This window comes from Ochotona curzoniae, unplaced genomic scaffold (assembly GCF_017591425.1).
Source record: "Ochotona curzoniae isolate NIBS_2020 unplaced genomic scaffold, NIBS_Ocur_1.0 contig_908, whole genome shotgun sequence".
NCBI classification, from domain to species: Eukaryota; Metazoa; Chordata; class Mammalia; order Lagomorpha; family Ochotonidae; genus Ochotona; species Ochotona curzoniae.
In genome coordinates, this window is record NW_024466607.1 from 11,959,157 (window position 1) to 11,976,349 (window position 17,193).

Consider the following 17,193-nt stretch of genomic DNA (forward strand, 5'->3'; position numbering starts at 1 on the left):
GCCCCTGCAGCTGTGTTCTCTGTCCTCCTTGAGAGCCCTTGAGTTGATCGGCACCCCGTGGGAACACAACTCGGCCAGGAAACCACAGGCCAGATGGCCTGAATCCCTGGAGGAGGGAGTCCCCCAGGGCCAGCGCCGGCTCCCATCAGCCACTTTGCCCGCCTTGCCCACTGAGTCCGTTCCTCATTGCCATCTCTTTGTTCAGTCTCCATGACTCCTGGGAGGACACCCTGTTCAGCTACCCAGTTCCTGCTCTCCTCACCCAGGGGGTAGCCCTGGGAGCCTCTATAGCACCTGCCCCCGGGGTTGGTTTCTCTGCTAGCCTGGGGACAGCTCCATGGCTGGGTGCACTCCTGGCAAGATCTCCCAAGGAAACGCATTGTCCTGTGCTCCAGGCTCATCCAGCTCAGACCTGGCCGCTGACTCCACTAAAGCAACTTTTTATTTTTTATTTTTTTTTTCTTTTTTTGGCTTTAAGTCCTTACTAGTCCCTAAATCTAACTCCCACACTCTTAGCCTCTTGTAGACAAGCACTCAAACGTGTGTAACATATGTATTTGTGCATCCTTACTTATATAATTTGTGTGCATATGTTTTAATCATATAAAAGTTATTTTTTCAATGGCCATTTTACTCAGCCAGTTGTCACTTAGATGTCTATATCCCATATCAGGATCCTTTGGTTTGAGTCCCAGCTCTGCTCCTCATCCCAGCTTCCGGCTAATGGAGCACCCTGGGAAGCAGCGGGCGATGGCTCAAGTGCTTGCGTCCCTGCCTCCCACACGAACACTCAGCTTGGACTCCTCACTCCTGGTTTCAGCCTAGCCCAGCCCTGGCTGCTGCAGGCATTTTAAGGGAGTGAACCAAATGGACAGTGGAAAGATCTCAATCTCTGTGCTTTTCAAATAAGTGAAATATTAAATAGTTAAGAATCAGAAGTATGAACTAGAGGAATAATTCTTTTTGTCAAAGGTTATTGTTTACTGAAGTCTTCTGAAGTTCTGAAGCTCTATCCACACTGCCCGTTCCTTCTGCCTGCTTCACGGTGCTCAACTGAGGGTCGGACCACCTTGTCTGCACACAGCATCATTTCACCAACACCTACATGTCCCCCAAGGATCATGTAAGAATGTTCCCGGGACATGTGGACAAACACGAAACTTCCCCATCAGATGGTGCAAGGGGAAATCCCTGAGCCTATGGAACTGTATCATGAAAAGTAAAATACAAAATAAAAATATCACTTGGTGAGTGCCCACTTGAGTTGGACAGGCAGCTCTGTTGCTCTTAGGGCTGCCGTCACCATGTCCCACAATCTGGCTGCTTTAACAGCAGTCTGCTCTCCTGGGGCTCTAGAGGCCAGACATGCCACCCAGGGATCTGATGGCTGTCTCTGGGCTTTTCCCTATGTTTTTAAATTTTATTTTATTTTTGATGATGTTTACACAGTTGATTTATTATCTTTATTGGAAAGGCAGATATAAAGAGAGGAGAGACAGAAAGATCTTCTGTCCACTGATTCACTCCCCAAGCGCAGATGCAAGGCAAGGACATTAGCCACTAGGCTATTATGCCAGGCCATTGTCCCTGTTTTCTGTCTTCTTTACTTTCTTTGCCAGTATCCCATATGGGCACCTGTTTGTGTTCCAGCTACTCTACTTCCCGTCCTGCTCCCTACTTGTGGCCCAGGAAAGCAGTAAAGGATGGGATCCTGTGGCTATGCGGGAGACCAGAAAGAAGCTCCTGGCTCCTGGCTTTCGATTGGGTCAACTCTGGTTGTTACAGTCATTTGGGGAGTGAACCAGCAGATAGAAGATCTTTCTACGTCTCTGTAAATCTGCCTTTCTAATAAAAATAAATACATTTTTTTAAAAAATACAATTGTTTTGTTTATTTGAAAGGCGGCAAGAGAGAATTTTCCATCTGGTTCAAAACCCTAATGCCATAATAGACAGGGCTGGGCCAGACCCAAGCCAGTTCTCCCAGAGGAGCAGCAGGAGCCCAAGCCCTGGGGCCGTCAGCTGCTGCCTCCCAGGCACAGGAGCAGGAAGCTGGACTGGAAGCAGAGGTGTGACTGTCTCAGCAGTGCAATAATGGCATGTGGGCATTCCAGCAAGGCCCGAGGTCCACACCCTACCCCCTTTAGCACTCGGAGCCTCCGAGCTTTCTGTTTTCCCAGACTCCTGTGTGTGCCTGATGGTTTTGCATCTCTTCCTAAGTATCATGGCTTTTCAGGTTTGGTCTTTTAATGGTCTTCTGTTTTCACTCTGGAGTGGCTGTCTTCCTTGCTGACTTCCCTGACATGCTTCCCTATAAATCTCTTGTTCGATTCAGGCATTGTAAATCATCTCCCAATCTTGAAACGTTGCTCCTGGAATCCTAATTCACACATAGTCAAATTCATCAGTTATTGCATCTGGAATGTCCAGAAATACTTCTGAGGGACCAATGTTATGGTGCAACTGGTTAAATCATGGCGTGCAATGCCAGCTTCCCAGAACAGACAATTTGAGACATGACACCTCCACTTCCCAAACAGCCTCCTGCTCATGTTCCCGGGCAGGTGGCAGATGATAACCCAAGCACAGGAGATCCAGATGAAGCTCCTAGTCCCGGTTTCAGCCGGGCCTAATCCTGGCTATTGCTCCCAATTGGTGAATGCACCAGCAGAAGGAAACTCCGAGCCAGCTGCCCACTCTCTGTGTCACTCTGCCTTCTAGATAAGTAAAACAGTACTTAAGAAGTACTTCTTGTGTGTGAAGTACTTTGCTACCCCAGACTACAAGACACTCTTCGGGTTCTTCAAGGAACAACGGACGTTTTGCCAACACCCTTTGATCCGACCTGTCTCACGGTTGGGTCAGGTGTGCTAGGCTGGGTCCCATCCTCTCCGAACCTCCTTTGTGCTGGCACTGCCCTAGGATGCCTAGCAGCATTCCACCCCCTACCCCATACCAAGGGCTCTGGCCCAAAGAAACAGCAGGCGACTCAGCAGTCTGAAGTTCTTACCCAACCCTGCTAGGGGAATACAAAGGGTATCTTCATGGGCTATCCTTTTTTCTTGTCTGTGAACGCTGCCAAGTGGCAGGCCGCTCCTGTTCCTGTCCAGGTGACGGAGCTCTGGGCTGCCCTGTCCCTAGCTTTCCAGTACCGGCCCACCTACACAATGAGGACCCTGAACTAGTCGCTATCTGCAGGCACTGCCAGCTTCTAAACCTCAGAGACATTTTATTTCACGTCTTTAAAGAGTCCGACTCTGGACAGGTGTACAGACACTCGCCATGTGTTGGAGACGGTCCCAGGGGCCGGTACCTTTGCTTCCTTGCTGGGAATTTGATCAGCTGCTACTGGATGGCCCTTGCCAAAGGGGACCATCTGCAGGGCTGGGCACTGGAGGATGTGGCTGGCAAGTGCACCTCCTGGTGGCCATTCAGTGACCAGACTGGTCCTGGGAACTAGAGGCCTCAAAGCCCTTGTATGAGCAGGAAAGTGCCCACCCAGGGGCACACAGCAAAACGGGAGGGAACAGAGACTGCAAGGAGGCAGGCTGCTGGGCTCCCGGGGCAGCGTGGTGGCTGCTGGTTTGGCTGGCAGCTCTGCGGCCAGGAGAACCCTCACTTTAAGTACTTACTGAGCCAGAAGACTCTCAATCTCCTTCCTGTGGAGTCGGACGAAGGTTCTGCAGCCCCAAGTTTTTCACAGAAGTCCAATCATGCTTGAGTATTTAACGAACACCTTAGATTTATTCTCTCACTTCGGAAGCCACCTCGCTTAATTTATATAAATTTATATACATAGTATATAAACAGCTCTACAATGTTCTTTACACACCTTAACATAGGATTAGGGTTTTACATCCATGTAAAGTCTGTTCAAAAGGACCCATCATGCACTCAGAATCCATCCTGCCTATTGTATGAAGACAGCCAGAAGCTTGCACAGCACAGCCAGCAAGCACTCCACACCAACGCCAATGTAAGTAGCCCAGTGGCCTGCCCTGGCTACATCTGTTTCAATCTTTAATGCTGTAAGTAGCAAATGTCTATTAAACACAAGAGAATATTGAGAGTTAAGTCGATTCAACAGCTCATTAAATAATACTTGTGCAGCAACTCCAGATTCCTGCAAGGGTTAAAGAAGGTCATTATGTACAAAGCACTGGTTAGCGGAACAGAACAGGTTTAATTTTAGCCTAAACAGAAGGTGCTTGGGGGCCACAGCCCTGCCATCGGTACACACTGGCAGATGTTTCCACGTCCTGCCATTCCCAGGTTTTCCTGACAAGCCCTTTTCCACAGGCTCCCTGCCGACAAGGTATCCCCAGCAACGAACACTCGACATCACCGCTCCCACATGGGACAACCAGAGCCTACCTAGTTTGGTAGAGGACAAGCTGTGAAGTTTGGTCCAATCCATACAACTGGGAAGCCTTCATGGAACCAAGGGGTTTAGGCCTAGGAAGCAGGAGGCCAATATACTTCTGGAATGAAAGAATGGGGCTGTGCACACCACAGTGCCGTATAAGGCCTTTTCCTGGAGGCCAAACACGGCTGTCCTGTGTTGACACATGCTGGAGAGCCTGTGTGTCCCAGGTGAACTCAGGGCCTTTGTCCTCCTGCACCCAGTGCTCCCCTCTTCATCGGCTCCCCTACCTCATCCCTCAAGGGCTCATCTACTCTCCCTTCCTCCACCATCAACACAGTGCACAGCTTTCCCAGACCCATAGAAGGACCTGTGGCATGTGGGCAGTGTCTAAGCATGGATGTGCTGGGCACACAGGATGCTGCAAACCCTCCCCTCCCTGCCTGTCCTCCCTTGCACTACAAGCAACACGGTCCAGCATGTCACAGTGACCGACAGTCTGCACGGAACAGCAAAAGGCAGCCCTGGATCAAAGCACAGCATATGACTCCCACATGCCAATGGGCAACAGTGGGCATCTCAGAGTGAGCCCCTAGCTCTGTTCCCCTTGGATCCCCCCCACTTCCCATGCCCAGGCCACTAGCTGGTGTGTCTCACCCTGAGCAGTGCTGATAACCACAGCTCTCCTCTTCCCAGATACCTGGTACCTGGTGTGGGTCAGAGAGTTGGACTTCAATGCCAACAGCTCCCACTCTGAAGCTCCTCTACCCATTGTAGTCATTCAGTTCAAGGTGGATTTCACCCCCTGCCCCCACCCAGAGACCCCTTTTCAAGCCTTGTCTTCAGGGCTGCAGTGTGGGAGCAGGGGTACAAAGAGGTGAAGAATGGGGGTAGAGGGAGGCGCCAACAGAAGATCAGAGGCGCCCAAAGTGAGACCAACTGAAAGGATCACATGTTTTAATTTCAGAGTTTCTTGTGACACCTTTGGCCTCAACCACCCTAAAAAACTTTGAAATGTTGGGCCCTGGTGCACATCCACAGAATGATAATGGGATGCAAGCCCATACAGCAAAACCAGGGCCTTGGGTCTCACCTTCCTGCTTCTGCAGGCAGTGGACCTATGGGACTGAGTAAGAATGGTACCCAGATGTGTCCCAGCTGTTTCCACCAGGGACATGGAACACAGTAAACACACGCCCTTCATCACATCAGACTAACCTGGGAAAGAAAACCAGATTCTACTTGTTGCCTTCGCTCCATGGGCTTTGGCTCCAGCGTGGGAAGCCTCAGCTCAGAGCACTGAGCCCCATTTCCACAGCACTGAGACAGTGCACAGGACTTAACACACGTCCACACTTAAGATCCTGCAGCGTCTCACAGCCAGAAGGCGCCTACAAGGTTTCAGCTCCCAGATCCAGCCCCATGAGGTCGGTTAGGCAGGCAGTGCTAACTCACAGGGAAAACCAAGGTTCTGGAAAGAGCAATGAGTCGGCTGTGGGCTGAGAATAACTCAGGACTGTGGGGCCAGCTTGCTGACATCAAGGGTTCCGCAGCAGACCACAAACCTAGAGGTTGACCCTAACTTGGGGATTTCCCTAGATGGGGCTCCACCTTGGTCATCGGTCTCCTCTTCCAGAGACCAGAGGTTTCTTGTAGCTGGATTTCGGTTCAACAATGCTTTTGTGGTTATTATCTGTGCTGTTTCTCATGTGCATCTTTTTCTCCTTTTGTTTGCAAAAGTAAATCTGCAATCACAGTTAGATGCTGCAGACCAAGGTGTGTTCCAGTGGGCACCAGCGTTCACTAGGAAGCTTCACTTTCCAGGCTTGTGTATTCACTGCTTGCTGAAGGTGATTAAGGCTCAGAGCCCTGAAGCATCTGTGCTACATGACTCCACGGCCACACCAATACCACACAGGCTCAAAGCAAAAAGCGACACATTTGAGGTGCTTTTTAATTTTAAAGCTGTATGTGCGAGTGTCTGTGTGAACTTCCTATTCAGAAATAATTTGTCCTCCTTCCCTCCTTGGTTTTCCATTTTACTCTACCACCTTCTCAAAACTATCTCCCCAGAAGACTAAAAATTCACCTGCTCGGTAGGCAGAAAATTATGCAGATGAGAGACCAACAGAGAGATAACTTTGAAGTTTACATCTGCAGATATTGCCAATATAATTTTCCTATCCAGATATTTTATGTTTGGTTAAAAATAGAAACTTCTATTATAAGAAAATAGTTCCTATGGCAACATTCCCCCAACAGTTTCCAGTCACATAAACTTGTTTTTCTTAACATGATACCAAGGTGGCTCAGTAACAATACCGCACCAATAATAACCAAATATAATAAATTTCTTAAAAACTACATCCCTGCTCTCCCCACTTACTTATAAACTACTGTAAGTAATTTTCCACTTAAAAAAACCACATCAAAACAGGGATTTTAAAAAACATATCAAGACCACACAATTCTACCCAAAGTATTCCACGCAATATGGATGAGCTATTTCAACTCCAGACTTCTACCAAAGATGCTCCAAAGGACAAACTCCTAAAGTGGTTTCCCAGGTGTGACTCAGGATGGCATTTCTGGAGACCAAAGGGATCCTATTCAGAAACATATTTTGGAGACCACGATGAACATTATTTGACAACGAAAGAAAGTAACATTTCAGAGTACATGGGAGGTCCATTTTATAAAGCTTTAGAAAATTAACAGTGACTTAACTCTGTCCATAAAAACCAAAAGTGAGGCCCTTGATATAATCAGGAGTCCTGGGAAAGGTGTAGAGGGGGAATTAATTTGGGAATTCTAGGAACAGGCATATAGGACCAAGTATTCATTGTCACTGAAACTCATGCAACTGAGGTATCACTGAATCCCTAGCACTCACCTACTCCAGTTTGTGGCCAATTGTAAGAAATTCTGAAATTCTCATTTCTCTTCAAACTTATAACCCTATAATCCAGCAGTACTGGCTACTCAATTAACTATAAAAATATTCAGACCTATTCGGCATGTAAATACAAAACATTTCTATACCTACACAGTCTCACTACCATCACAGGTAATATATAAATTAAACTCGGATTTCTTGACCATTTTCTCAGCTTAAGTCTGTCTTTACTCTAAGTGAAGTTCAATTTATATCCAAAAATATATTTAAATATTCCAAAGGTACACTGAACCAAACTTATCAAAAAATGTAAACGAAATGTGGCTAGCTGATGTGTAGGAGCCATATTTTAAAGTTTCTAATTCACCCTGTAGGACTCTACAAACAACTCACCAAGTCACATTCAGGTTGTAAAGTGGCTCCTCGGAGACCATTGCCAATTAGTAGCACTAGCATTAGCAAATCTAGTGGTTTATTGTGTCCTAAAGACTTCTATTCGGCCTTTGTAATCACACTCTTTCCGAGCCAGCCGCAGGCTCTTCCATCCGAAGGTGGACGAGCTCCTCAGGAGACCAAGTTGGGTCCTGGGTGCACTTACAGCTTGTACTGGCTCTGTTAAAAAATCCACCATTCTTGGTGTCTCAGTCTGGGCTGGATGAAAAAAAACTTCAAGGAAGGAAACTCAAGGAGCAGTTGAGAAGCTTGAAAGGAAACACGGTTGGGTTCTAGACAGGAACCCAAGGATCCGCTCCTTGCCTGGTGTGGTCGTCACACTCCGCAGTCCGACTGCTTCTCCTGGAGCTGCCTGCTCAGTATCTGATAGGAAGACAGAAAAGCCACTCCGATGTGGAAAAGGATCTGCCAGAGGTTCCGCAGCCCGTGCAGGTACACGTTGCCCAGGCAAATGAAGAGCAGCATGAGCACGACCTTCATAGTCCTGGCAGGACTGTAGAACAAGTACAGGTAACACTGAAATGAGACCGCAAGAGGACGTCCAGTCAGAGACAACATTCTTCTTCTCCCTCACTCTGCATATCTGACTTTCTAATAAATATAAAGCAGTTTTTTAAAAAAGCCCATTCTTGGTCTCAGCATGATGGTTCAATGGCTAAATCCTCACCTTGTACAACTGGGATCCTACATGGGCTCTAGTTCATGTCCCAGCTGCCCCACTTCCCAACTTGCTCCCTGCTTGTGGCCTGGGAAAGCAGTAGAGGGTGGCTCAATTCCTTGGAACCCTACACCCGCATGGGAGACCCAGAGCTTCTGGCTCCTGGCTTTGAATCGGCTCAGCTCAGGCCATGGCAGCCACTTGGGGGAGTGAACCAGTGGATGGAAAATCTTTCTGTATCTCATTCTCTCTGTAAATCTTCCTTTCCAATAAAAACAAATAAATCTTTAAAGAGCCCATTCATGTCCCAGCTGTTCCATTTCCCGTCCAGCTCCCTGCTGTGCCCTTGGGACCCTGCACTTGTGTGGGAGACCTGGAAGAAGCTCCCAGCTTCTGGCTTCAGATTGGATAGGCTCAGTTCCAGCCATTGTGGCCATACGGTGAGTGAACCAGCAGATGGAAGATCTTTCTCTGTAAATCTGCCTTTCCAATAAAAATAAGTAATAAATATTTTAGAGAGAGAGCGAGCGAGCCTATTCCTAGAACAGGGAGTAATCCAACAACCACTCAAGTGGAAGGGAGACAGTGTCCCGCTGAAGAGATATGCAAGAGGAAAGCAGCTGAGAAATGGTGGAGGAGCTCGGATATTCCCGAAGCCATGGGATGCCTGCTTCAGGAAACCACTCAGCCCAAGGCTTTGGAAATCCCCTTTTCTAAAGAATAAATGTGTTTTTGGGCCCAGCGGCGTGGCCTAGTGGCTAAAGGTCCTCGCCTTGAACACCCCGGGATTTCATGTGGGCGCTGGTTCTAATCCCAGCTGCTCCACTTCCCATCCAGCTCCCTGCTTGTAGCCTGGGAAAGCAGTCGAGGACGGCCCAATGCTTTGGGACCCTGCACCCATGTAGGAGACCCAGAAGAAGTTCCTGGATCCTGGCTTCAGATCGGCATAGCACTGGCCGTTGCACTCACTCGCTCACTTGGGGAGTGAATCATCAGACGGAAGATCTTCCTCTCTGTCTCTCCTCTTCTCTGTATATCTGACTTTCCAATAAATAAATAAATAAATCTTAAAAAAAAAGAGTAAGTGTGTTTTCAATCTTGTATCAAAAAATCTGCCTTTGCACAATCATGTAGTTCTCAAAATTAAAACATTCTTAAGATATGCAAATGCTCTTCCAAAATTTCAAGGAAAATACATATTACAGAAAAAAACCACAAAGGGATTTCAAGTTTTGCACCAAAGTAAAGTTATATTTTATATTCCATTTTCCACAAACTTCTTGAAGTCTTCCATATAGGCAAGAATAGGGGGAAATGCTCTGAGAATAGAAATTTTAACTAAAACCAAATAACACGTTAAGCATGCAAAGAACGCGTGGAGATCCTGGCCCATGTGGAGGGCACCGAAGGAAAACTAGTCAGGTGAGCACGAGAATCAACTGCCTATCAAAGATGCAAGGTCCCTTTCTATGCTACCCAGCTTATCTGAAAAGAAACAATTATTAAATTTCTCTAGTTCATGCTTTTATTTTTGCCTTATCTCCTAAAAGATAGAGTGAAATTGGAAGGTAATATTATTACTAATTATAAAAATAAAATTTTTCATTTAGTTCTGCATTTAAACAACCACAAACACACAGACGTTCTCTCTATAGAAGGACAATTCAACATCTCAATTATCCCAACAATAAGTACAGGGCTGTATCTGACCTCATGCTAGCCTGACCAAGCCAATCCTACCGCATTCTCATCCTTCCCTTCTGGGGAGTCAAATTCAAACTCTCGGCTTCTTTCTGCTGCAGTTAATGGCCCTGTGGTCTTAAACAAATGACTTTTCCCTCTTGAGCCCAAAGTTTTTCCTCTGTAAAAAGCAGGAGGGGCATCAAGTTCTTTCACAATGGGCTTGATCAGGACCATGATTTGAACTGAAACCTTGACAGAACAAAAAATTGGGACTCAGAAACTTGCTGATGGTTCTGAGAAGAAAAGCAGGTCATGGACTTCACATCAATGTTTCACCCACCTGACAAATGCAGGCTACAAAAGGAATAAGAAAAGCCAGAATGTTTGCAATTTCCTCATGGGCAACCTAAAACAAATATGAGGAACACAAGGGAAGGAATATTTAGAAGAAAGCAAACATTACAGTACCAAATCCCCCGTTGAGTGAACTACAAGTCCCTGTTTATGCACAAGGTCAGAGTTGGCACACAATTGTTTTCAGAGCCTGGACACACCATGCACCCTCCTGTCCCCATGAATCTCTGGAGCCCCAAGCCCTTTTACCTCTCAAAACCCTACTCATCAACCAATACCATGACCTTGCTACCTCCTAGTGCTGCCAGTGTATCCTACTTTGTGCCACAAAGGTCCCTGAGGCAGACACTGTGTCTTAACCTTCTTGTGTTGGCCAAGTGCCTATTCTAGTTGCACAAACAGATGGTTAAGTATCTGGTTCTGAGTAATGATAACCAACCGGAGGGGAAACCACAGCTCACATTAAGGATAAGTTGTGGTAACGCATGGTTACCACTCTGGGCACACAGCCCTCTGCCATTCTCCAAGAAGGTCGTTTGTATCAGCTCTGTGGCGGTTCAGTATCAGCGAAGCTTCAGCCTTCAGCCACCACATGCCTGAGTGTGACCATGATGCATCGAGCATGGCTCCATCTCTAATGATAATATCTGTACTTTTTAAAAAGTTATCATCCCAGAAAGTAGCTCTGAGATATGCAACCCAACAATGGAAATTCTTACGCATATCATTCTTTTAAATATATATAATTCTTAAACAAAGTCACAGAGAACGTGTGCATCTGTAGCATACAAGTCAGACTACGGGACAATCTTTTTTTCTTTAAGGAAAAGAGCCTTGACTTTTGAGTTCAAGAATCAAGTTTCTTCTCTGAGTCAATAATCTGGCTTTAAGTTCTGTGGACTCCAGGGCCATGGAGTAGTCTGATGTCCTTATACCACATTGTTCATTTCTTACCAATACTCTAGCAGGATCTTAGGACAACAGATCCCCACCCCCGCCCACCAAAAAAAAACAAAAAAAACACTTTCATTATACATTTAATTCAGTACAAAAAATAAAATTTAAATAAAAATTTTTATTTGAACTTGAAAATTATTTAAACCTGAAAGCAAAATAATCTTATCAATAAATTGTATTCCTGATAGTTTCTTTGATCAGGTGTCCGTCAATTGAAACTGTGAAATTTTGTTCTTGAGCAGCTTACCTGCAGGGAATGTTCTGCAAGGTGAACCCCACGGATGAGGTTCAAAGCAGCACACAGGATGTTGAGGACAAGCGAAAGGATGCCCAGGGCGGTCACCGGCTCCATTCGGACATGGGGAGCTTCTCCAGGGAAAGAAAACAGCATCTAGTGAAAATGACGTCTGCATGAAACAAAGCCAAGCAGACACACTAAAACAAGCTCTACTGGCAAGAGGATCATGATGTTAGACAGAATTACAAAAGCACTAATTCTAAGGGTAGCAGAAGTCAGAGGAAAGAAAGACAAGAAGTGAAGGACAGGATGGATCTGGGCCTTCAGTTAAATCCAGAAAGGTCCTCTCTCTGGCAAGGACTCAATAATCCTTTCTCTTTAAAATAGTTCCCTGGTGTTGGGGGAATCCCAGAGTCTATGAAACCGTGTCATAAAATGAAATAATAAAATAATAAAAATAAATAAATAAAGTAGTTCCCAACTTGGGGTGATTTACCCCGCAGTAGTAGATATCTGGTCATGACTGTAGAGACACTTTTGGCTGTCACAACCAGAGACAGGTGGCATTGGCATCCAGTGGGTAGAGGCCAGGGAAGTTACTAAATGCCCTATACATACAGAATAAGCCTCTGCAATAAAGAATCATCTCAATTAAAAATGTCAGTGGGCGTCAGTTGGAAACCCTCAATTCCCTGTCTACTAGAGAGGCCCATGGCTTCATTTCCAAACTTGCTGTCAAATTCTGAAAGTATTTCTGTTGTAAATTAACCCTCACTTTAATATGACGAGAACGATACTTGGTGCTGTTTTGTGCATCTGGAGTAAATCACACCAAGTGCATTTTTTTTATTCTAAAATAATTGGGAAAGGCTGGAATATTGATAATTGAGACTCTAAGTGGTTAACAGAATTATGAAAACGACATTCTTACTTTACAAAACTGCTGAAATTGATTCTACTCTTCACAACAAAATGATGCCCTGCTCATCTTCTTGCAGGACTCTTCAAAAAAAAATCCTTCCTGTCCTTCCATTTCACTCACACACATACACCCCTAGCCACGACCCAACTTCAGCCTGTTAGTATGTCAGTTCCCACTAAGTAAGTCAAAGTCCCTGTGAGAACAGAACATGCTACCTGGAAAGATTCTAACCTCAGGAAAATAGAATGAGTCAACCGCCAGTAAACTGTCCTAGAAATACAGGCAGGTTGACACTTTCTGGACTTGTTCCTCTTGTCTAAGCATTTAAAAAAAAAACAGACATTACAAAGTTAGTTATCTGTATTATGTGTAGCAATAGACAAGCAATGGGTTTACCTTCTTCAAAACTTAAGTTTACTCACACTCAAATCAGAACAACTTATTAACTGCCTGCATAGCCCATCTAGGAACTCATGGGCTGAGATGGATAAAATCCAAATCCAAAGTTAGACCAAAAACGTGATCATCTTTAATGCAGCACTGTTAAGATTCAAGTAATGAGTCAAATATAACAGAATCAAGATAGTTGGACTGTTATTATGTAGACTGTTCTATCATTCAGAAGAAGACTTAGCTCTTAAACTAGGACAGCATTCCTAGGATGTAAATAAATATCCACTTTAATTAAATCAGTTTAATTATATGTAACTGTAAGACAAGAACACAAAAAAGCATGCACTGTTACGTGCTAAGCACTGAGTGACTAATGATGTTAATGCCAGACAGTCACAGAAGGCCAGGCCCTGGGATCACATTCACCAACACCTGGGACCTCAGATGGGGATGCTGAGATCCACAGGGAAGGGAAAGCTGCCCAGGTCCCAGACAAAGAGGCATGAAACGCCCTCACCCTGGCCACTCTCTTTCCCATAGGCCTCATTCCCATAAAGCAAGGTAGGGTAGCGAGGGTTCAGGACGGGGAGGGTGAGGGAGGGGAGGTTTCTCAGTGGAGATTTGCAACTAACAAGATGAGATCAAGACTCATTTTAATTACATATTTCTAAAATATTTATTTATTTGAAAGGCAGAGACAGAGTTCTTTCAGCTACTGGTTCATGCCCCCAACTGCCTAAAATATTTGGGGTTGGGTCAGGCTGAAGCCAGGAGTTTGAAAATCAATCTGAGTCTCCCATGTGGCTGGCAGGAACTCAATTACTTGAGACATCCACTGCTGCCCCCGAAAGGGGCACATTAGCAGGAAGGTGGGATTTGAACCCAGGACCTCTGAAATGGATGCACATGTCCCAAGCAGTATCTTAACCACTGTAGCCAAAACGTCCAAATCAAATGCCTGTGTATATAATATACGTGTAATGTACAATCTACAGTACAAATCTGCAGTGTTTGGTAGGTGCTTCTGAACAAAAGAGAATGTATCTCCTTTTACCATTTAAATGTATAGACTATAACCTTGTAAGAAAACACCTGCCAAGTCACTTTAAAAAAACATTTTTTTAATTGGGAAGTCAGTTACAGAGAAAAGGAAGAGACAGAGAGCTCTTCAATCTCCTGCTTCATTCCCCAAATGGCCACAATGACCAGAGCTGAGCCAATTCAAAGCCAGGAGCCAGGAGCCAAGAACCAAGAGCCCTTCTGCGTCTTCCACAGGGGTGCAGGGCCCAGGCTTTGGCCCCATCCTCTGCTGTCTCAGGCCATAGCAGGGAGCTAGATGGGAAGTGAAGCAGCCAGGACACGAACTGGAGCCCATTTAGGATGCCAGCCCTTGCAGGCAGCCAATTGAGCCAAGGCCCCTGAGTACTTTTCAATTCCTAAATGTCCTTCAATAACAGCCTTCCCTTTGGAGCCAGTGCTGGTGCTGTAGTGAGTTAAGCTGCAGCTTGAGTCCCAGCTGATTCACTTCCCATTGAGCTCCCTGTTCATGTGCCTAGGAAACAGCTTTGGCCACCACACACATGGGACCCAGATGGAGCTCCTGGTTCCTGGCTTTGGACTGGCCCAGCCTCAACCATTGAGATCTAGGCACAGTAAACAGCATATGGAAGATTCTTTCTCTCTTCAACTCTGCCCTTCAAATAAAATAAATGTTCAAAAAATAAAAAAGAATAGCCTTCCCTTAAACCAACCATTATAACAATCAAATTAATTAAAATAGCCTTTTGGAAACAGGATTTGTAAGTACTTTTTCCAACATGCCTCTCACTCCTACACTAAGATACAAGACATTTTTCTAATAACAAGCCATGTCCCTCTGACAATAACTGAAATCCATCACACCAGTTGGCGTTCCTCCACATCAGAGAGCAGCAGGCCACTCACCAGGCTGCAAGTGCATCGGCACGTGACCGTTCACCACCCCATTTGCCACATCCACGTCGTCCAGAGTGAGAACCACGGGGGGCTGGACCTCAAGCTCCTCCTGAATTTTCTCCATGCTGCTTTTCATCTGGGAGGAGGTTATGCAATTAAAGTGCCACTTTATTTTCTGAATGACATTGTCTGCAAAAAGGAGTGACACAAGCTAAGTATTTTCACTGGAATGGACATTATGAGCAAAATGAAATTCACATTTCTTTTTTTAAAAAAAAAGATTTATTTATTTTTATTGTAAAGTCTAATATACATAGAAAAGGAGAGATAGAGAGGAAGATCTTCCATCCATTGATTCACTCCCCAAGCAGCCACAATGGCTGGAGCTGCACTGATCTGAAGCCAGGAGCCCAGAACCTCTTCTGGGTCTCCTACCCGGGTGCAGGGTCCCAAGGCTTTGGGCTGTCCTCAACTGCTTAACTGCTTTCCCAGGCCACAAGCAAGGAGCTGGATGGGAAGTGGGGCTGCTGGGGTTAGAATTGATGTCCATATAGGATCTTGGTGCATGCAAGGCTTTAGCTGCTAGTTTATAACACTGGGTCCTGAATTTCACATTTCTAAGCAGGATCAGAAGTGAGCCAATTTCTGAACAGTTTCAAGTTCAACATAAAGGTTAAATGATTGCTACATATCAATAACTATCTGATCAACCTCTTCAAAACAGAACAAAACGTGACTGCAGAGAAGGCAAACACACACCATTGACCCTCCGTGATGAAGAGTCAGGGGAAGGGGCTTGAATCTTGACTCATGCACTCTGGCAGACCTTCCCAAACAATTCCCAGACTACTTGTAAAGCAGGCTGGGTGCGAGCACCGAGGGTTAAGATATCACATGGAAGGCACAGGTTGGTGTCCTGGCTCCATTCCCAACTCCAGATTCCTGCTCCTGTGCACTGGGAAGGCAACCAAAGATGGAGTAAGCATCTGGGTTTCTGCCAGCCACATGGAGGACCAAGACTGAGTCCCTGGCTTCTGGATTTGCCCTAGCCCAGCCCCGGCTCCTGAGGGTATTTAGGAACTGAACCAGCAGATGGGGAACCCTCTCTGCCTTTCAAGTAAAGTTTAAAAACATTTTTTAAAGAATACCTCTAAGCTTACAAAATTAGGATAGTTATTCCTGATCTGATTATCTCATATATAAAAAAGGCTTATTTGAAAAAAATATATAAATTACTACAAATACATTGTATAAGCTAGGATTATGACTTTGAAAGGCTTTAACTATTTTATTTTAATGTGAACTCATTGCTAAATCTTGTTTTTGAACCTTCATACATACTTTAAGTCACAACACACAGGAGTCAGCATCCCTGACTCATTCTAGTTCTACTCCATAAAGAGCAAATACGACCCTGGGGCAGGGCTGTGGGCAGGCTGAGCACCTTGCTTTAGAAGGAAGGCACATGCAGATAGGAGGGGAGAAACATGCTTCCTGGGCAGTTGTCAGCAGGGGATGGTGGGGCTGTGTCTGCTCAGGACAGCAGGCCCTGTTCATGGGAAGAAGCAGGGCTGAGAGCAGCCCTTAACCTAAGCCTCATCTCCTGTGATCACAGGGCCACCAGATCAGTCTGCCTACCAAGGAGTCCCCTAGCACCTTTGGGTGACACTGAAAAAGAGTGCCGCCCATTCCTGATGGGCCAGTCAGCAGACCATGGAGGGTAGACGTGGGCAAGGCAGGACTGGCCAGAAAGCAACAGCAACATGTCCAGGTGTTGGTTGTGTATCTGACCACCAGTCCTGCAAGAAGCTTACAGACAGCAGCAGTCTACATGGGGACCACAGAACACAATGCCCATCTCTCCTCCTGCCCTCCTCAGAGTTCAAAAGGACCACATATGACAAAAAGCAGTCCCACACCATGATTATGGCCCCGGGCCTCTACAAAGCCTTCCTGGCTGAGCCCAGGAAAGAAGCACAGTACCCTCTCCCAGGGCAGAGCGAATCAAACCTCTGAGGGAAGGCCCAGTTTCCTCTTATTTCCAAACTGCTGCAGGTTGACAGTTTGATAAAATACAATAAAAACATTTCAGGAATGCCAAGTTACTAAGCACTGGTCCTCACTTTCTGTAGTTACCTCGTGAGGAAAGCACCCCTTTGATCAGCACTGCTCTAGAGCACGAGTTGGCTAACAGTTCTCAAAGAGCTGGACAGTAAGTACCATGCGTTTCTGAGCTATCTGGTGTCCATCTAACGACTCAGTTCTGCTGCCCAGGGTGAAGATAGCCACTGGCAACACGGATAGGGAGAAGCGTGGCCGTGTTTCATTAAATTTATAAGACC

At 45.8% G+C, this 17,193-nt stretch overlaps 1 protein-coding gene across 3 annotated transcripts in view; it reads right to left on the minus strand.

Annotated features, from left to right (window-relative positions):
• Nucleotides 1-3,723: 3,723 nt before the first annotated feature.
• SEC22C (SEC22 homolog C, vesicle trafficking protein) overlaps nt 3,724-17,193 on the minus strand; it is a 33,959-nt gene continuing 20,489 nt past the window's right edge. For all 3 annotated transcript variants that reach the window (XM_040994305.1, XM_040994307.1, XM_040994306.1), the window contains exons 4-8: nt 14,861-15,040; nt 11,611-11,729; nt 10,393-10,458; nt 10,110-10,301; nt 3,724-8,227 (exon numbers count right to left, since the gene is read on the minus strand). In XM_040994305.1, the coding sequence (XP_040850239.1) occupies nt 8,027-8,227; nt 10,110-10,301; nt 10,393-10,458; nt 11,611-11,729; nt 14,861-15,040 (758 nt within the window). In that variant the 3' untranslated portion in view covers nt 3,724-8,026. The remainder of the gene's footprint in view (nt 8,228-10,109; nt 10,302-10,392; nt 10,459-11,610; nt 11,730-14,860; nt 15,041-17,193) is intronic.